Raw genomic sequence first — 22,296 nt, forward strand, 5'->3', positions numbered from 1 at the left:
AGAGAGTCTCAGAGAAGTTAAATGACATGCCCAGGGTCATATAACTGGTAAATAACAGAGCTTACATTTGAACCCACACTTTCCACACTCTAAAACCTAACCTTCTTTTTACTATACCATTTGTCTCTTGTCCTAATTGTGAATCAGTAGATTAAAAAAAACCTACTCTGGGAATGCAAGCTCGTGCAGCCACTCTGGAAAACAGTATGGAGGTTCCTCAAAAAACTAAAAATAGAACTACCCTACAACTACCCTACCTACAACAAGCAATTGCACTACTAGGCATTTATCCACAGGAAACAGGTGTGCTGTTTCGAAGGGACACATACACCCCAATGTTCATAGCAGCACTATCAACAATAGCCAAAGTATGGGAAGAGCCCAAATGTCCATCGATGGATGAATGGATAAAGAAGATGTGGTATATATAGACAATGGAGTATTACTTGGCAATCAAAAAGAATGAAATCTTGCCATTTGCAACTACATGGATGGAACTGGAAGGTAACGCTAAGTGAAATTAGTCAGAGAAAGACAAAAATCATATGACTTCACTCATATGAGGACTTTATGAGATAAAACAGATGAACATAAGGGAAGGGAAACAATATAAAAACAGGGAGGGGGACAAAACAGAAGAGACTCATAAATATGGGGAACAAACTGAGGGCTACTGGAGGAGGTGTAGGAGGGGGGATGGGCTAAACGGGTAAGGGGCACTAAGGAATCTACTCCTGAAATCATTGTTGCACTATATGCTAACTAATTTGGATATAAATTTAAAAAAATAAAAAATAAAATAAAAAAAATTTAAAAAAAGAAGGTAGAGGCAACCAAAAAAAAAAAAAAAAAACCCTACTCAAGCTAGCTTACATAAAAGGAATTTATTTTGATAATGCAAGAAGCAATCTTGTCATTCAAGGATAAAAAGCATACCTAGCCTGTACTAGGAATAGAACCAGAAAATGAAAATTAAAGTCACTCTGTACCAAGGTCTACACTGTCTGTCTCATCTCTGCTTCTCAGTTTCCTCTTCCAACTTGATTTCTCTGCTTCCACATGACCTATAGCTCTAAGTTATACTACATAAATAGAGTCTACTTATTACTTTAAATATACTAGAAGAATGATTGGCTCACTCCAGCCTACAGATAGTTTCTCCTCCAATTGGTTATTGGCAATCAACTGAGTAAGCTACTGCTGAGCCAAAGGGTGGGTAAGTCCTGCTGTCATAGGACAGCAGGAGCTGTGAGGAGGCATCAGTGAGCAATATGTCTAGTGCATGTCTTATGTTGCAGGTCATAGAGAACCTGGAGGAGGGGAAGCTGGATGAGTAAGAGGAAAAATGATGTATTGCATACCTTGTAAGGCACCTTTCTTATCACTGGAAATAGGAAAAATTCCTACCTTTAGAACAAATAGAGCTCCATCATCTATTATCAAAACAATTTGGAGTAATCTGTATATAATAACTACTGCAAGGCCTTTTTCTCAATCATTGGTATTTTAGATCCATTAACCTAGCAATTATACAAAAATTTGTTTATGTTTGTTTCCAGGTCCCTGTTCCACCGATTTTGGGTTTTTATCAAATGAAAGAGGAAGAAATACAAGTAAAAATAACAGTTAATTTAAAACTTCATGAAAGTGTGAAAAATAATTTTGAGTTCTGTGAAGCTCATATACCTTTTTATAACAGGTAGGAATAAAATGTGATGCAATGATTTCTGCCTTTCTTAGTACATTCCCACTGCACTACAATAAATTATTTGTCTTTGTTTTTTACCTTATTTTTAAGATCTAAAAATTTTATTTTATTCAAATGAATCCTGATTCTGAATCAAAACTTAGTCATATAAATAATCTCTTTAAGAGACTTGTTTAAGACATTGTTTAAGAGATTAACCTAGTTTAATCTCTAAACTTGCTAGTAAATATAAATTTAAAAGCAGTGTAGCTTCTTTAGGGATTATTTCACTCCTGGCTTTATTTCTAGCAATTTCTCTGTGCTGTACGTACAAGTCAACCCAACTATCAGCTACCTGGTGAATTAAGCCAATCATATCATAAGATTACATTGTCATCAGTTCTGTTTTTATTTGTTCTACAGTATAGTTCTTTTCACAGGATGCCAAAATCATAGTTTTAATGCTATGTCAATCTATATAACTGTATTAATACATGCTATATGATTTTATAGTTGTTTTTAGAATTAATAATGAAATGCATATCATCACCAAAAATGTTTATTGTGTTTCTGGTGTTTTTTGAGGTATAATATTCGTTATTTGTTCTACTTTATTCTGCAAACTTGAATACAGATCTGCTTTGTATGTTATACTTATAATAAATAACACTAGCAAGATTTGACTTAGATCTCTTAAAACTTTTCTATTTATGATCACTTGTTCTTTCAGTTGTGTCCTTTTCTTTTTTAAAGGGGTCCAATTACACATGTGGAATACAAAGTGAGTTTTGGCCAGCTTGAAGTATTTCGAGAGAAAAGCTCATTGGTCTGGATTATTGGTAAGCTTCTATTTATTAACTTTTTTTCATTCATTTGTTGTAGAATAAAATAGTTAAAATTGTTAAATAGTTAAAATAGTTGATTGGTAGGGGCACCTGGGTGGCTCAGTGATTAGTTAAGTATCTGACTTCAGCCCAGGTCATGATCTCACAGTTTGTGAGTTCGAGCCCCACATAGAGCTCTGTGCTGACAGTTGAGAGCCTGGATGGAGCCTGCTTCAAATTCTGTGTCTCCCTCGCTCTTAGCCCCTCCCCTGCTCACACTCTGTCTCTCTCTCCTTCAAAAATAAATAAACATTAAACCAATTTTCTAAATAAAAATAAATAAATAATAAAATAAAATAGTCAGTTGGTGCATTTGTGTTCTTAGGACAGAAGTTCCCCAAATCAATGGAAATTAATCTTTCTGGAACTGTAACTTTTGGAGCCAAGAGTCATGAGAAGCAGTCATTTGATGAGATTTGCATTGGAGGTACAGCATACTTAAAGGTAAATATATTTATATGGCTCACCACATTAGAAAACTTTCATTTCTTTTTAAAGTTTAAATACATAGGGGCGCCTGGGTGGCGCAGTCGGTTAAGCGTTCGACTTCAGCCAGGTCACGATCTCGCGGTCCGTGAGTTCGAGCCCCGCGTCAGGCTCTGGGCTGATGGCTCGGAGCCTGGAGCCCGCTTCAGATTCTGTGTCTCCCTCTCTCTCTGCCCCTCCCCCGTTCATGCTCTGTCTCTCTCTGTCCCCAAAATAAATAAAAACGTTGAAAAAAAAATTAAAAAATAAATAAATAAATAAAGTTTAAATACATCTAATTGATTTTTAATGTTTTCTAGCCATTTTTTGTTGGAGAAACTTCTTGTCTGCGCTAAGTCCTTTTTAAGATTTTTTTGTGCAATTTCTACTTAGTATTAGTCACTTTCTGTTTCACTTCATATGTAACAAATTTTAAGGTGAAACACTTAACTATAACTTTAACACATCAAATAAACCAAGTTCTATCTACCCAGCTCTTAATTATCACATTCAACATTTGTATACAAAAAATATAAGATGTAGCCCTTGACCTCTGGGATTTTCCACCAATACATGTCAATAATTGATCAATGCTAACTGCTTTTGGTATTTGAAGGAAACAGTGAGCACTTCTGACCAAAGTGGTCAAGGAAAGTTTTGCAGTAGAGATGGAGTTTAGGCAAAACTCTGAGGCCCAGATAAACATGAAAATGAAGCTTTGAAGATTGATGAACATTTATATAGGTAAATAAATGACTTAATCAAAGGAATGAATGGTAACAAAGCATGCTTAGGGGCCGTGCTAGAAACAGTAGTAACACGTAAGGTTGGATAAGTGATTTAGGTCACAAAGCTAGATTATAGCTTTGGAGGGTTTGCATTCTAACTTTTATTCTTTTGTTAGAAAATGTTGTACTTTTTTTGAATATGGGAGTGGTTGGTCTTTCAGAAAACAATACTTTAAGAAGATCAATCTAGAATGGATGTGAAAGGGAGGTAGAAAAAAAATAATGAAACTTGAGAGAGAGGAACTATTTTTTAGCTATATTAGTATTCCTGATGAAAGGTAGTAAGTTAATGATGCTGAAGGTCACAGAAAGAGAGACTGCTGGACAAGCTGTGATAAAGGTAAAGTATTCGTCACTAATTAAATATAGAAACAAGAAATGGTTTTAAGCCCAAGATTAAAAAAAGAAAAATGTGGCTTAAATCACACTTGAAGGTCCAAGAGGGCAGAGACCATGTGAGTGTCATACATTCATTGTTTTATCAGCAACATCTAGTTCATTCTCTACCACATAAATATTTGATGAAGGATGAATATATTTAGAAGAAAGTACTAATATGGAGAAAGTTGGGAGAGAGTGGGTTTCATATCATGTATGTTGCTGGTAATAGCAACATATCTCAGTATAAGTGTCCAGTAGGCAGCTAAAAACCTGAAGCTTGAGTCTTAAGAGAGAGCTCAACAGTTTATAATGGCTTAGGTGTTATCTGTGCGGAAAAAATAGTTGAGGCAGTGGAAATGAATAAGATCAGAAAAAGAGAAAATAAGAGAATGATTTAGAAGAACCAGTGAGAAGAATTGAAGGGATGATCAGAAAAGTAAGGAAAATCTAAATAGAATGGTAAAGAAATCAAAGAATAGAGATTGAAATCTATATATAAAGATAATTAGAGGAAATGGTAATGAAGTCTGAAGTACACTAGTGATATTTGTTTTTTCCATCTTGACTTCACCTATGCCCACAAGCTTTATTTCAGAGATTATTATAAAAATTCCTATTTCCAGATAGTTTTCAGAAAAAAATGTGGGATGTCACTACATTGTAGGTCTTGCAAACGTAGGGATTCTGACTTTTGTAATTTATTTTCATCCCCTACTCAGTTATAATCTTTCATCCCCTACTCAGTTATATGTATAAACATAATACATATTTGTGTTTACTGAACAGATTTATTTTTATAATATCTAGTTATGTGGAAATCAATCTTCGCATAACTTCCAGCATCCAGAATTATACCAAACAAGTAAAAGCCCTTTACTGTTAGAGTTTGAGATGCAATAGGAAAAAAATTGCTTCGAAGACTTGAAAATTCACATTCTATGTATGTGGATCAGTTAGTTTGGCAATCAAAAGGAGAAACTTAGGAAGTGGGAGAAAATTGCAGGGATGGGAGCTAGAAGAAAAAAAAACATAGAAAAGATATCAGGATATTACAAAATTGGGAGCTTTGAGCAGCAGATATGAGAACCACAGCAAAAGGAGACTGGTGCTCCCTCCATAAGACATAGATACCTTTCATAGTTCATCTGAATATCATTGTGACTCAGGCACCCCACCACTATGCCTTCAGAGAAGGTGCTAACAGCCCTTTCTACAATATAATAATTGGCATTTATACCGATGATGCCACATTATCAATTAACTCCAGAAATATGGATTACATTCTAGAAAGGTTTTATAGGTGAGAGACAGGATGATTTCTAAGCTTAATTCTATAAAAATTAAATTTCAGTTTTCTGGAAAATTAAGCAGAACATCTCATTCCCTCCAAACACCAGATAAACTGTTTCAGTTTTAGTAATTGCATTGTTGGGTTTTGCTAGAAAAGTGTATACATACATTTCTGCCTGTAAAAGGATTATGATCTGAAATATATCACAGCAAGATAGCCTTAGAGCTAGAGAGGACATACAGGGCACCAGACACCCTAGGGGAAGAAGCACCAGCTTTTGTTGTCATTTGGGTCTGAGTTCAAATGCCAGCTCTGCTCCTTATATTCTGGGATGCTAATCTTTCTCATCTCTGAACCTCATTGCCTCATTTATAAAATAAGGATGCTTTGCAGTATAGATTAGTGTCCATATTAGTGAAGCATCTGGTGTGTATTAAGCACTTCCTAATGACAACTTCACAAAGAAATGGTCTTAATGCAAAGGGGGAAAAAGTGTATATGTTTATGCATACATGTGTGTACACACATTTTTATTTTGAGAACTGTGTGAAGTAAATTCCTAAAATTGTGTCAAGGGAAAAAATGTAGCCATCACTTTTACCAAATAATCATCTCAATTTGGTATATTTCTCTTCTTTTTCTAGCTTCATTTTAGGATCTTAGATTATACACTCACTGGTTGTTATGCGGATCAGCATTCAGTTCAAGTTTTTGCATCAGGAAAACCAAAAATAAGTACACGTAAGTTGTAGAGATTCAGATTAACTTGAGGGAATAAAATGGTGCTATGCAATTACTACCTAAGATAAAATCTAACAGAAATAGATTAGAGAATAATGCCAATTTGTAAAAATTTTGACCTGATCCTATCCTGTGTAATAGTGTATGTACTTTTTTGTTTTCTTTTTTAAATTTTTTTTAATGTTTATTTATTTTTGAGAGAGAGAGAGAGACAGAGACAGAGACAGAACATGAAAAGGGGAGGGGCAGATAGAGAGGGAGACACAGAGTCCAAAGCAGGCTCCAGGCTCTGAGCTGCCAGCACAGAGCCCGATGCGGGGCTGGAACTCACAAACCAGGAGATCATGACCTGAGCCGAAGTCGGACATTTAACTGACTGAGCCCCCCAAGCGCCCCAGCAGTGTGTGTACTTTACATTTCACTCTGCCTTCTCTTGTTTATACAATGGTCTGGACGAGCAAGGACTGGCATAGAGGCAAGCTTTAGTATAAAGTTGGATTTGTTTTGCTATGGTTATTCTCTTTGATTCAGAAGTTTTCCCCAGGGGCTTTGGTGTTGGACAGACAAAGGTTTGAGTCTGGTTCAGACAATTTATTACCAGTGTAACTTTGGGCAAGTTAGTAAACTTCTCAAAGCTTTAGTTTCCTCATCCATAAAATGGAAATAATAGTACTGTTTACCTCAGGATTGTTATGAGATTTTGATAAAATTATATTGACCGAGTACTTAGCATGATGCTTAGAGCCTGTAGTATGGATTCAATAAGTGTTAGATATGATTATTACTTAAATTTTTAAATATTTTTAGCAAATGCTGTAGTCAATGAGCAGTATTTAGCATCCTCTGCATTTTACAAATGGGAGTGCAATAGAAAGTTTCCAGCCTTCAGTGAGTTTGTTGGTTGTAAATAAATATATATACTGTATTTGAAAATACAGGGAGACAAAAAGATGATTCATTTATAAATGAATCAGAATTATTTGATTCAGATCAAATATTTATAATAGCATAGAACAGAAAAGTAGCTAGAATGAGGTTAAGTTAGTTAAATGTAAGCAGACCTCTTTACCTCATGTATTAAGAAGAATAAAGGTATTAAAATCAGATATATAGTTCTTAAACTAAGGATTGTAGTCCCCAAAATAGGTAGGATAAGCCAGGACTTTGTACTTGAAAGTTTCAAAAGAATTACAGAACTTAGAACTATAGAAGTCTAAGCAATTGTGAATGGCAATAATAAATTCTATGTAATGTAACCAGAATAAGTCATATTTTCTTTATCTCCCTAGGATTTCTCTGTTCTCTCATTCATCATTCTTTTGGTTGTATTTTAAAGAAATGCATAAACATGAAAGAGTCTTCATAATGCATTTTTTAAATGAGGGCAAAATATGAGATATATCAGGTTAGACAAACCAGTGGTTTTGTCTAAATACAAATATTTTGGATTCTATCTATGGGATACTGAATGCAAACATAAAATTTTAGACTGTCTGTGGGACAATATTTTAGGTTGTCTATGTTGTCTCTTTAGATTAGTAATGTCTAAAATACTCTAAGTATCTTATTAATGTTAACATTATTGTAGTAATTCTCAGGGAACATAATATAGGATGGGACATTTCAATAATATACCTGCTTCTTAATGTAATTAATTTATATTTTAATATAAATTAATGTTACTATGTTGAATAAAAGATCATTTTAAATGCATAATTATGACCAGTCTTTTATTTCCTTCCTCTGTTAGTTTCAGAACAGTCTACCACTTTGTGCATCTTCACAGTAAAATCTATTTTTGTAATATATAACTTAGTTCTGAAACTATTAACGACGATAATAATGTTTATTTAAATAATAATAGCTAACAGTTATTGCTCACCTTGTGCCAGGCACAGTTCTAAGTATTCTATGTGTGTCAGCTCATTAATCCTCACGGCATCCTATGTAAGAATTGTCTCCATTTTACAGATGAGGATGCTAATGGAACGTGTGGGTTAGGGTCACATAGGTAGTAGATGGCAGGACTGGGACCCAAACCAAGCAGGCTGGCTTTGGAGCCGGCCCGCTTAACCAATATGCTGTGTTGCCTTTCGATGTTACCAGGTTCTCAGACTGAAAAAGATAAATCAATAACAAGGTAATACATCCTACCTTTATCTTCTTCATTATGAAGAAGGAAGGTAGAAAAGGCAGAATTAGATATTTAGTGGTATGTGTCATAACTAGAATTTACATGGATCTAGCTCCAAGTGAGCATTATTATCTCAAACTTACATATCAGAAAACTTGAGTTCAGAGAGGTTGTCATTTGTTCAAAGCTATAAAGGTATTAAAACAAAAAGCTTAAATTTGATCAGAACTTTAAGAAACCATCGAAGCAACTTTTTAAGACTATTACTAGAAAGTTGGATATTTATTTCTATCTCTGAAACTTTGAATGGGAAAAGAATAGTAAGATCAGAGTTAGGACCATGGTAAAGAGGTTACTGAAGGGAAACCAATAAAAAATTTTTAGTTTTTTTGTAGTTGACATAATGGTCCATAAGAAACAATTTAGGGAAACCATGAGAAAATTGATAGAAGTAATATGAGTAAGGGATATTGGCATAAATTTGGCATAAGCTCAAAGATGGATTTATACATTTAATAAGCCCATATTTTTAAAGTTGTAAAAATTATAATGCCTTGATAAAGTGAAATTAAAATGAATATTTCAGAGTGTTGCCTTTCTTGAAATAATTGCGTCCCACAATTCTAAAATATCATGACTTTGCTGTCTCATTGAATTTTTGTTAAGATAATACAGTCTTACCATTTATTTCCTTTTTCTATAGACCGGAAACTAATTTCTTCTGACTATTACATCTGGAATTCTAAGGCTCCTGCTCCAGTAACATATGGATCATTATTACTGTAATTATCTCATAGTTAAATAGGATTTATATAATGGTAACATAGTTCAAATCATTTGTCTTTTATTTTTAATGTGTATGCATATAAACTATGAATGAAAAAAAATCATTGAGTGATTTAATTATAAAAATGTTATTGTTTAATGTTTTTAGATTGACAGTGTTTGAAAGAACATTTTAAAGGCTAATGTCTCCTATTTTGTTACCCTTTGATTTTATTCAAATAAGATTCAGAGCATAAAACAGTCATGATTCACTTTAGGCTTATTTTAGACTAGTCCTGGGTCACTCTACCATACATGCTCTTTCCTGTCCCTGTGGCAGACATGGCCAATCAGTCACAGGCTTCTTTCTCCACTGAGCCTTCCTGGATATGGGCTCAGTCTCCTCATTGCAAAGGTGCAGGCAGCCATTCCCAATGGATTGTAGATGATGTGCAAGATAAAAAACTCTTTAACCTTTCAAACCTGAGTAGTAAGCTCCTAGTACAATGTGTTGTTACAGAGTATCAGATACCACATCAGAAACCAGTGTCAGTCTCTTGGAAAAAAAACAAAAACAAAAAACAAAAAAACAGTCAATGAAAACAAAGTAATGTTGTTTAATTAGTAACCTGTTCTTAATCAGAACTATCTTATTGACTAATAAAGAATCTGCATAATTCTATATAAGGTGTTTATCTGTTCTAGAGTTACTTTACTTTTCAGGTGAACTTGTTAATCTGCCACAACAACATTTTGCTCAGGATGTCAGTAAGCATACTAAGAGGAGTGGGATACCTTCAAAAAATGAGCATAGTGTTTTTGTGATCGCTTAATGCGTGCAAATTTTTAAAAATAAGTTTAGGAATAATACTGTTTTTCATGTTTATTATATGAAAGTTCTTAATGAATTCAGGTAAAAATTCAAAAGCTGTTCTGTGAGTAGAGAGTATTAGTCTTATTTCAATCTCATGTGGCATATTTTGTCACTCCTGCTTTCTTATTAGCATTCTCTTGATTTCTTTAGGGACCACCTGTACTCTTTATTCTCTACCTGTCTTTACAATTATATGTCTCATTCTATTTTCAAAGCAGTTCATTGTCAAGTTGGACTTTAAGTGACCATTCAAGAAAACATGAAATCTCAAGATCCTTAAAACTTAATCCATGTCAAGTTTCTTTTTACAGAATAGCATTAGAAGCATTATAAAAAATATGCATTACAGATTAATATTCAATTAAATTATCTCTTGGTTTCTATTTCTTAATGAGTCTCCTAAGGAAGAGCTTAAAGAAAGCTTCTAACTCCTTGAAAGAGAGCTATGATAGTTTGAAGGGATATTGCAAATAAATTTAGGATTTAAAATATGATTTTTTTAATTAGGGTCAATCTCACTCATTATAAATTCTCATTTTCTCAAGGCATTATCATGGCAGAATGCTCCATGTTCAAAATTATCCCAAGTAACAAAGAAAATAGAATAACTGCCTGACCAGGACTTTAACTTATTATTCTAGCTTAATCATAGATAATCAGTAGTAAAAACTTTTCTTTTGAAAGAAGGAAAAAGCCATTTCCCTTAAGTTATTTGATCTCTCTTAAACTCAAGGGAAGCTTAACATTTAACTTATGTTAATATTAATGGAGCCATTTGGACATCTTGATTATTGTATAAATGTTGGGTAGAGTACACTAAGATAGGCAAGAGGCATTTATCTAGTAAGTACACAGATATTCAGTATAATAATCCCCTAGGGAAAACTTTCCTTACAAGCTATCAGAAAAACCAGTGAATCTTTGGTTTGACATTTCTAGAAGCCTGAGGAAAATGTAGGGAGTCCTGGAAAAGTATAGGGCGAAGGGGAACCTGATGCCATCTGTTGCCATTCCATTCTAACATAATGCTACAGAACTAAAACCAACTCATGTTTTCATCCTGTTGAGATCAGCTGGGCACACTGTGATGCTTTTGATTTTGTCTAGAAACCTGTCACTTCAGGATAATTTCTGAAGACAAAGTCTGTTTCCCGTTTGGTAGGTGACCTGTTTAATGTTTTCCCTGTGTCTGGGAACTCCTTAGTGTAATTAGCGACCTTTGAACTCCACAACTAATCCTGAGCTATTTTGTATTCCTTACTCATCTTTAAGGCTGGACCTTTCTTTTCTTCAGAGTCCGCTGCCACAATTAAAGAAGAAACAGCTGCATTTCAAAGGGATTCCGATTCCAGAAGCTTAATCGTGATTGACATGTTCTTATTCTAAGCTATAAGACACTCTAAGAGTCCTTTCTTGGGTTAAAACTTCAATCATTTTCTAAAAAATTATCTCACTATGGATTTTATTCATTTTCTTTGATAACTATTCTTTGCATTTTTTAACTTGAAAGATGCTTTGCGTTTGTGGTGAATATGAGCATCTACTTCCAGTTAAAGATTTGGATGGTGTCAGACATACTCTAGACGCAAAATTGCTAAATTCCCTTTTAGTGCCAAAATATGATTATGAAATCTGATGTCTGTCGTAAGGGTAATTATTCTTCAGTAGACCCCAGAGGTACAAAAAGTGTTAAATTTCTGAAAACGGACTCAAAAAATAGTTTCATGATTTTCATAAAACCCTTCTTCATTTTTTACTAAACAATATTTTTAAAACTTTGTAAAGCCAGCAGTACTCTTAGAGTATAAGTTAATACCTTTACACTGGTGGGCACTTTTTACTTTTCTTTTTTAGATAATCAGTGTGAACGTCAGGTTTGAAGTAAATGGCCTTCTCAGGAATTCTTAAGAGAATTATTTATATAAAAAGGCTTTTTTGATTAAAGAATAGTCTGTCTCATAAACTAATTTTTTCACACCAACTCAGTGTTTTTCAGTTAAAATTATTGTCGTTTTTATACATTGTGTGATTTAAGATCTTTCAAAGCACAATTTTATATACAGTAACAACTAATATTTTCTTTCATGTTGTATTATAGTATTTCAGGCTGCTTTATAGATATTCATATGCCCCTGTACCACCCCTGAGAGGTAGGTAGGTCGAGTTATCATCCAGAGCCTCTGTGGGGACTGCTGCCATAGCAGAACGGTCGTTTCTAAGACAAAGGTCAGAAAAGGGATGTTAATAAACAGTCCTCAGGTTTAAGGGACTTTTTTAGGATTACATCTTAAATTCCAACAAATCAGATTTAGGAGTTACTGAAAGTGAAATTGATCCATCCCTCATCCAAACTTTGCAATACTTTCCTGTTCTGACATCATTTAGATAGTTAGCTGTATTATCAGATTAGAAACCATTGTACCCAGCTGCTGAAAGGAAAAGGAGGCAAAAAGCTAAACATGGGATGAATTCTGAACCTTTTAACCTGGCTGAAGTACGTTGGTCCCTGTTATGCAAATACCTTCAATCCTCTGCTAAGTTCAGTGGAAATAATTTTCTTGAATGACAGGTTTATTCAGCAAGGATTCAGTTGGTGATTAATCCCCCTTTGATCTAGGGTATTTCACTTAACTACCAGTTACCTCGTTCTGACAAAGTGCAACTGAGATTAGGGAGATCACTAGAACACTACCAGGGTGTGCGTTTATTCTCTCTAACCTTTTAAAGCAAGGGCCAAGAATGCAATTTATTTTCAGTATTTGAAGATGTAAAGTCCTGTCTGCTAAGTTAGAAAGTCAATTGAATACCAAATGAAGTTTATTTCTTACGTAATAGAACAAACATTTCTTTTTGCTTTGACTAACAATGATTTTAGGCAACATAGGCTTTGAAGAAAGAAGAAACAAAGACTATATTCTAAGTATATCTTCTAGTTTTATTTCATGTACTAGAGTGTATACTTATTGGCCCTGCGATAAACCCAAAATCAAAGCAATGGCTACAACTTAGGCTGAGAAAATGCTCCTATTTTTATTAAACTGCATGGTTTCTCCTTGCCCTCCCCCCCATTAAAAAAAATGTCATGCTATGTGGTAAAGAAATCCAATGGGGGAAACATATAATACACAATTATTCATCTTAAGACTTAGGGTTTCAAAGCTTTATTTGTTAACTTTGTTCTTTCTTGAGGAAAAAAAGGCTTGTTACATTGCCATCATAAGATAATCATGTTCTTTTTCAGAATGATGTTTTTTTCTATGAAGAAAGGTAAATGATGCCATTATAAAAACAATTCAGATTATTTTAAATTATTAAAATAACTGCCTTCCACTGTATTGCTCACTATTTTTTCTGCCTTTTTCTCATTTAATTGAGTACCTCTTCTTCCACAACTTTAAGCTTTAAAATATTTTACGTAATTTTGCACAATATTTTAAGAATAAAATATTAAGATGTGTTTTATGCTAGGTTTCTCAAGAAGTTCACTTAAAACTATTATCAACCTCAATGTCAGTATTTATCATCCGAGATATCAAATTTGGAGATTTATTTTCAAGTATATTTCAAGTAGGTTTCAAGACTGACTCTTAAAAAAAGAAACAATGGTGTGTAACAAAATTGTTTTTTAGTATTAAATTATTATTTTGTTATTACTGACGAGGCATTTTTTAAATGCTTAATAATTGTTCATTATTCTAGTAGCAGTTTGCAATGTAAGTTGCATATATACATAACTTTCTTACACGTTTTTTGGCTCATTTTGTGATCCAGTTTCTAAATTGAAACAATGTCTTATGCATATCTAATTCATGTTGGTGCCGAATCAGTCTCTCTAGTTTCAATTTAGTAACCAATCTGTTTTGAAATATCTTTTGATACCAAGTTACTTAACCAGAGGAAAATTGAAAAGCAGAAAAAGACTTAAGATGGAAGGGCAGGATCCCCTGGCTATGTTGCTAAGAAACTAGTATTTTTAATAATTACTACTCTATGCAGTCAATATTTAGTTAATAAAATGTAATGTATTTTGAAATATGCTGTCAGAGAAAGACTATATCAAACATGTGTATGCATATGTATGTGTGTATTTGTATAATGTATATGTTAGTATGTGTGACTTGGTGGGTTTCCCTATGAAATATTTGTGTATCACGTCAAAGGAAGAATATTGAAGTCAAGTATCTTCTCTCTAAACATATTTATTAATAGTGATGGAGAGGTTCGTTAAAATGAAAATTGCCAAAGAACTCATGCAATTACTCTAGAAGACGGTTACGGCTGTTAGGAACTGAAGCCTTTTCAACTAGTTTCTAATTTTTTTCATCAGCTATTTTATGGAGATGATCATATTGTCTGTGTGTAGCCTGGAGAAGTCAATGCCTTTTCTGTATGATCAGTTTACTCTGAGGTCCAGATTGACTTCTCTAGGCCCTGACTAATCTGTGTAATTGTTGGCAGTGTGGTGCTAATGTAAGATGCACAGCATTTATGGATTGTCAGGTACCCTGGGATGGAAACCACCTGCTAAATTGTTTTTTGCAGTAAGACATGTGGAAATTTATATGTCTTAATAATCCACTAACGTTTGAGGTCAAATTGTATGTTTCCTTTATGTGTCTTCTTTTTAAATGACAGTTTCTGTAAAAACAATATTGCTTAGTTAACATACTAATAATAGAAATGAAAAATAAAAAAAATTATCCCTCTTAAAATTTTTACTCTTTCTTTCAAAGGACTTGAGTGCCCTCTGCAGGCTATAAAGAGATAATTAATGACTATATTTACACCCTGTGATTTTTTTCCCTTTTAGAAGCATAGCCTGGATTAAGTGCGATCCATTTTATTTATATTGTTAACTCTTTCATTTGCCAGTGATTGAAGAAAGAGTTTCTTTTCTTTGCCAGTAGTGTGAAAAATACTACCATTGAATTTTCCAAATCACTTAGCTGGGACTCTTTAAATGTTGGAACTATACACATTGGAACTAACCATACACATTCCCTCAAAGAAAGGAGATCAGGAAAACATTTAGCGATTTTCAAATTTGTTGGAGATTTGGAGAGTAACTTGATTATTTCCCGTTACATTTTAGAATATTATACATTTGATGTAAAGCCTTTTTCAGTATGTACCATGTAAAAATTTTAAATTACATATGAGTTCTATGTATTGATCTTATTGATGGGTGATGATTGTGTTCAAGTTAAAAACCAAGGCTTCTTAGAATTTCTTTAAAGAAAGGATTGAACAGATAATGCTTCGTTGCAGTATTGTATAAGTCTGCTAAATAGAAGGATCATTTCTATTGGAAGAGCAAACGGCGGAGGTTTCATTGAGTCCCTCATTTCTGTGTACCCATACTTTCTCAACAGGTGTAACAGTTCTGTTCTTAAAGATCTAGAAGTTCATTTTGTATATAAACTATAGAACTGAAGTGCCAGTGGCTTTCTGATTCACTTAATGCTACCAGGGAAACTAAATATGATGAGAACAGGAATGACTGGATCAAATTAATAGAAATAGATCTTTTTGCAAGCAACATAATGCTCCTGATCATCAACCTTGAAAAGTAAATTAGAACAAGCAAATTACTGTTGAAAAATTCTTTCAGCACTCTGCTGTTGCTACTCAGCTAGTCATGGCTTAGCCAGAGGCAAGGGAAAAATGCACTCAGTTTTGTATTAACAAAGGAAACATTATTAAAGGGAATGTTTACATTGTGTTTATTGAAGTGTTCAAAGAATATTTGTTGCATCTTCAACCTGCTATTCTCTAGCCTAGTGCATGAGTCATAATAAAAATGAGCTGTGTGTACATTTTAGAAAAATAACTGACATTTAACTTAATTTGTTTCTGATCTATCTTCAAAATATTTATCAGACTTTAATACTTTCTTTTTTGAAGATTTTCATCTAAGAAATGTATCCCATAAGAAAAGACTCATTTGCTTGAATATACCTTCCAATTACTTCTAAATGCTTGGTAAAATTTTCTTCCCCAAAACAACAATGCATAAGAAATAATGAGCTAAAAATAAACCAAAAAAAAGAAAACAGCTGTGAAATTATTGAAGTGAATGTGTAACAATATGTAATATGTGCATTGGAGAAAGAGCATGATAATTGTGAGAGCTTTTGTGAGTTGCAGTTATCTTGAACTACTTCATAAAAACTAAGTTGACAGTAGACAAGACAGCAAATGATAACATGTCGATCTAACATTTAAACATTTAAGAAGTAATGGGGCGCCTGGTTTGGCTCAGGTCATGATCTCATGGTTCCTGGGTTCAAGCCCTGTGTCAGGCTTTGTGCTGACAGCTCAGAGCCTGGAGCCTGCTTCAGATTCTGTGTCTCTGTCTCTCTCTCAAAAATAAATAAACAATAAAATTTAAAAAATTTTAAGAAGTATTGTATGTACTGGTAAGATGGGAAATTAATAATTAAAAGTTCAGAAATAATTTTAGCCTTTCACCTATCTAAAATGAACAATTGAAATCACTTATATTTTAGAAGTAGGAAAAGTATAGTATTTAACGGATTAAAATACCATATTTTACTTGGTCTCTTAATAAGTGTTGAGTGTAATTCAGTATTCTGCAGTCTCTTATGGATTGACTAATTTTTGAAGACATTTTTCTTAGATTCACCAATAGGACAGGTTGTGAATCTTCTACATTTCAGCCTAAAAAATATATCTATCACAATTAGCAAAGATCATTAGCACATGCTGTAGGCTATTGAGAACCTCTTAGCCAGATATTTTATTACTTACATTTCTACAACATATACTTTAAAATCCAGAAAGAATTGATAAAAATTACTTAAAAGTTATGAATTGCTATATTTAAGTTTATATTTTAAATGAACTTTATTTAACATTCCTAAAAAACTTATCTTTGTCCATTTTTAAAAAAAAAAATTTTTAATCTGAAAAAAAGCAAATGCCTCTAACGCTGATTTTACTAAGGAAGTAACCAAGGAAAAGTGGTTAGTAATGTGTATAGCTTAGTTAATACTGGCAAGAGGACTTTTTTTTTTTTTTAAGTTTATTTATTTATTTTGAGAGAGAGGGAGAGAATCCCAAGCAGGTTTAACAGAGCCTGATGCAGGACTTGAACTCACAAACTGAGATCACGACCTGAGGTGAAGTTGGACACTTAACCAACTGAGCCGCCCAGGCACCCTGCAAGAGGACTTTTTAACTGATGTGGCTATCAGTGGCTTCATGTCCATAATATGTATTCCCTTCATATTAAAAACACAAGTCATTTGATTTAACATTAAAGGCCTAAACACAATTGAACATAAGGTATGACTTGGAACTAAAAACTGCTGAGTAATCTAGTTGAAACGGAGACCTTAATTTGGTCAATAAAAATTCAGTGTTAAACTTTTATTGTACTCTTATTATATGCCACTCGAGAACTAGACACAAAGACAGATAATATTTGAGTTTGAATGATACCTTATAACCCCCACAATGTATTAGCATTGTAATATGGAAGACTATTTCTATACGTTTATTTATTTTTATTTTTTTTTAACGTTTATTTATTTTTGAGACAGAGACAGAGCATGAACGGGGGAGGGTCAGAGAGAGAGGGAGACACAGAATCTGAAACAGGCTCCAGGCTCTGAGCCATCAGCACAGAGCCTGATGCGGGGCTCGAACTCACGAACCGTGAGATCATGACCTGAGCCGAAGTCGGACGCTTAACCGACTGAGCCACCCAGGCGCCCCTCTATACGTTTATTAATACAGAAATTGTTCAAAGAAGTGCTAGTAGATGTTCACCGGGCAAACAAAGAAGGGCATCAGAAGGGCAACATCATATCTGTGCAGGTCTATCTGACAAACAGAATTCCAGAAACCTGAACATCTAACGTGGTAAGTGTATACACGTAAAGGAATATTTTTTGCTTCCAAATGTCTGAAATTTGGAGGGAGAGAGAAATACAAATTTCTTAGCGAAACAGTTGTTGCAATATTTAACTTCCACCCTAACATACGTAATATATGAAAGCACTTTTACGTACTAAGTATACATTACCCTATTTTGTTTCCCCTTCTCCCCTTCCTTGATAATTTTGAATCCATAGTTTGAGATTTGCCTCTGTAATATCAAGGAAATAGGATGATGTATAAATAGGATTATAAAGAAAATTATAAGTGAAGAATTTATATAACTTGATATGGTAATATATGTTATAGTCAATTAATAAGCTAAAATTTTCTCTAGTTCACCTGTAGTAGAACTGGTACCTTTGGAACACATTCTTAGCCTTGTTTCATTTGAATAAATGTACATGCACACATATATATGTGTATAAGTAAAATAAGAAAAATACAAGTTCTCAAGCACTGGTCTCATGTATTAGTTTGCAAGCCTTTCCCCTGCTTCCCACACCAATATTTTGAACTTCTTGAGGACAATGACATCTTCCCATCTTTGTATTCCCCATGCCACAAAAGAAGCTTAGTCTTGATTCAATGAAGTAGCAAAATGTTAAATCTATAATAAAGCAGATTGTCTTTCCACTTAAATCAATGATGTTTCAGTGATTATGGTTTTGCATGAGTATATAAAAAGTTCATTGTGCAAACAGTGGTTCGGTCCACATTCAGCATAGGTGATTTCTGCCCCATGACTGCCATCTGTAGCACTACTGCAAGAAATGCCACCATTTATGACACTTCTTCAGACACACTGTGCAGAGCTTTGGCTCAGCCTGTTGGGCCAGCAACAGCTGAGGCCTGCAGTTGTTGCCCATCATAGGACACATTCTTTGCAGTTCTGCTTCAGTGAACCTTAAAGCACTGGGCATTTCCATCTTAGAAATCCCTTCTGGAACTCATTCTACAATGGCTTTGTGAGTTCCCCACTATTCAGAGTTGATCCTGATTGTATTCAATAGAGTATGACCTGATCTGCTATGACTCCTCTCATCCCATAAAGCCACAGCTTTCAGTGATTCCCTATACTGATGAAATAGAGTTGCTAGTATCCAAGAATCCCAACTGATTTTCTTGAGCATATCCATTAACATATATGGAACATATCCATATAATTAAGTGCTGTAGAGGAAATACGTGATCTTTGAAGTCATACACAGCTGATCCAAAACCCATCTCTGCTATTTACAAGCTGGGTGGTCCTGGATAAATTACTTAACTTCTGTGATCTTCACTTTCCTCCTAGCTTCATAGGGTTATTTTGAGTATTAAAGGATACCAAGTCTTCTGCATGGGTATTCAATCAATGCTTTTTCCCTTCTGTAGCAAATGTTCAGAATGGCCTTTTCATGCCACTGTTTCTGCCCATAGTTTGACAGTTATGCCTTCAGATTCTCCAAATTGTATGAGCTGTCCATTTGGGACAGCATTTGGCCTTGCTGTGTTTTGTTTTGTTTTGTTTTTTAAGTAACCTGTATGTCCAACATGGGGCCTGAGTTCACAACCTCGAGATGAAGAGTTGCTTGCTCGATCGACTATGCCAGCCAGGTGCCCCTATTTGGCCTTGGTTTTAAATGTTCAGCTTTATGTTATATTGCAGGAATGCCTACTCCGTTGCTTGACTCGGTGCTTGGAATTAATAAAATGGCTGTAGAATTGAGTGGGTGTAAGTTTTATAAAGCTCACTGAAGTTTAACAATTTGTCATTATTCCTGGAAGGACATTCACTCAAAATTTACATATTATAAGGTTTGAAAAAATAGCAATCTGCCAAAAGTGAGACTGAATGAAAATAAAATCTATCCACAGGAACACTGAACAAATGCAGCAATAGCACAAACTATTGATAGAGCTTAATTCTGGAAGTCTTTTCTGTATCTCATCCAAGATATAGTCTGTGCCATTCATAACTAATAGGTACATGTGAAAGTCATTTCTTCATAAGGTGAACCACTGATTAAGCCTGAGTCTAATGTCTGGTAAGGAAACGAATACATTCAGAATATTCTGAAACACATATTTAATGTAACCTACTGTACTAGGCTATAGGAAAAAATGTAAAGATTAAGTGCTTGCTTTCCCAGAATTTATAATCTAAGATATAGAAAGGCTCTAAGTTGTTATCTTTTGGATTTTCTTGAAACTTTTTCCTATAAATAATAGAAAAAAAATTGATTTAGTTGACAACATAATTTTTTCTTTTTAATGTCAAATTGCTTGATTTATTGAGTTAAAGCACCATTTGAGTTGTCAAATTTAGCTGGAGATCTGAAGTTACAGAATCAGGCAATTAAATCTTAGTAATGCTAAAAAGGGTTGAAAATAGTTTGTTCTTTCCCAACAGACTAGGAACATTTTGTTTTGTTTTGTTTTACTGGACCTTTTGCCCAAATTAGCTCTGTTGAATACAGCACAAGAAGCTGCGGCTGCAGAGTGCTAATAACAATGGGTATATTCCTTCATCCTCCCAAGGTCTGAGTCTCTCTGCCTGCTGTCTGAAAGAGGAAAAGTGAGGAACAAGATAACATAACACCGAGGCCTATGCGACCCTCAGGAAACTCCCGCTGAAGACCACGCCCCTACACCCATGGAGGGGAGGGGCTTCCTAAATTCCCAGTCCTGCGCTGGAGGGTTCCCTATGGTTGCCCGGTTGGTGGCGCCTGAGAGCTTCCCAGGGGCTGCTCGAACCCACAGTTCTCGTAGGTATTTCTCTTTTTGTTTCTATTTCTAGCAAATACACTGGTTTTACATTTTTAATAGTGATATAAAGTCTCCTCCTTAAATTTAAATGAAAAATGAATATATAACAGTATTAAGTGTACTGGAATTAAAATTAAATTTAAAAAATAAAAATGAATACACATAAAGAAAAATATTGAGTAAATAATAGTTCAGGTGGTAAGTGGTGAACAGAAAGGTGGAGACACAGATGAGTGCACAAAAATTATTTAGGAGCTCTTGGAAAACCAATGTTTGACACTTAGGGAATCTAAAATAGGAATAGCTCTTCATTATGCTACTTGAGATAGTTTTTCAGTAAAGTCCTCAGAGGGGCTGATAAGCAGTGTAGTCTGTGGAGTATATACTCTGCCTTTTGGGTTAGGCAGACACAATTCAAATACCATCTTCATGTAAGTAAACCTTGGGCCTGGGGTCCTCATTTGTGAAATAGGAATCTTACCTCATAAGATTGGTATGTGAATTAAATGACATAACACATATAAAGAGGATAGTGCATAGGTGATCTCATTCGTTCCTTTCGACTCACCCTCATATAATGTGAGCTGTTTCTATTTTATTAATGACTTGTGAACTGGAAGTAGGTCACAATTATTTCCAGTCCTGTTTTTTTTTTTTTTTTTTTGGAATGTCCTAGCAAAATAGAGGAAAGCAATATATTGAATTCCCACATTTAGTGCAGCACAGAAAAATTAAGTTTGTGTTATTGGCGAAGTCATATGTAGATGTTCATCTAGTGAAGCTAACCAGCCTCACTGCTTCTCCTCACACACACACAGTAAGTGAACCTACACACGTACTCATTCTTGTAACACACACAATTTTCCTCTCTGCTTTGGTAACTAAAAGTTAGAGGGTGCCTGGGTGGTTCAGTCAGTTAAACGTCTGACCGGCTCAGGTTATAATCTCATGGTTCACGGGTTCCAGCCCCGCATCGGGCTCTGTGCTGACGGCTCGGAGCCTGGAGGCTGCTTCAGATTCTGCGTCTCCCTCTCTCTCTGCCCCTCCCCCTCTCATGCTCTGTCTTTCTCTCTTTCAAAAATAAACAAACATTAAAAATTTATTTAAAAAGACTAAGAATTGACATGTTGACCTTATTTGACCTTTTCCAGAGCTTTTAAAATATATTTTTGGTTATTATTTTTGTATTGTATTCCTTTTACTATTTTATTTCAATGCATCTATTTTTATTCTATTATACTACCTTATCCTATTATATTGATCTTTATTAATCAATCTTTATTGCTATTATATCCTTTATTTTAGTTTCCTCAAGTTATTTTTGGAATAAGGTTAAGAATAATTATATAATTATTTAATTATATATTTATTTATATTTAATAATTATATCCAAAATAGTGTTATTAATCTACAACTGATAAAGTTCTAGGCAAAATTTAAAAGAAAAAGATTAGAGAGAATTTAATATGATCCTGAAACTGATCATGTCAGACAGTCCCCTGGTGACTTCTAACTTTAAGCAGTTCATTCTTGCTAAAACACAGTGAACTTAGTTATGCCACCAATCATGACTTTACATCAAAAGCCATTAGAATCTGTTTGACTATTTTTTAAAAATGAGACTCACTTCACT

General features: G+C 34.2%; 1 protein-coding gene and 1 long non-coding RNA gene across 14 annotated transcripts in view; one reads left to right on the forward strand and one right to left on the reverse strand.

Annotated features, from left to right (window-relative positions):
* The window catches only part of AP5M1 (adaptor related protein complex 5 subunit mu 1), a 44,460-nt gene that overhangs the window by 9,511 nt on the left and 12,653 nt on the right, over positions 1 to 22,296 (forward strand). For 8 of the 13 annotated variants that reach the window (XR_006599635.1, XR_006599638.1, XR_006599640.1 and 5 more), the window contains exons 4-9: positions 1,560 to 1,699; positions 2,441 to 2,526; positions 2,897 to 3,015; positions 6,141 to 6,237; positions 9,075 to 9,153; positions 20,436 to 20,662. Coding sequence is in view for 3 of the 13 variants with exons in the window: in XM_019833058.3 (XP_019688617.1) it covers positions 1,560 to 1,699; positions 2,441 to 2,526; positions 2,897 to 3,015; positions 6,141 to 6,237; positions 9,075 to 9,153; positions 11,305 to 11,323 (540 nt within the window). In the remaining 10 variants the exon portion in view is untranslated. Of the gene's footprint in view, positions 1 to 1,559; positions 1,700 to 2,440; positions 2,527 to 2,896; positions 3,016 to 6,140; positions 6,238 to 9,074; positions 15,845 to 20,435; positions 20,663 to 22,296 lie in introns of those variants that run through there. The other 5 variants (XM_019833058.3, XM_003987682.6, XR_002743108.2 and 2 more) reach the window with 5 other exon arrangements.
* LOC111560881 overlaps positions 17,630 to 22,296 on the reverse strand; it is a 73,584-nt gene continuing 68,917 nt past the window's right edge. Inside the window, exon 4 of the long non-coding RNA XR_006599645.1 lies at positions 17,630 to 18,123. This is a non-coding gene — a long non-coding RNA (uncharacterized LOC111560881). The remainder of the gene's footprint in view (positions 18,124 to 22,296) is intronic.

Source organism: Felis catus, chromosome B3, assembly GCF_018350175.1.
Source record: "Felis catus isolate Fca126 chromosome B3, F.catus_Fca126_mat1.0, whole genome shotgun sequence".
Taxonomy (NCBI): Eukaryota; Metazoa; Chordata; class Mammalia; order Carnivora; family Felidae; genus Felis; species Felis catus.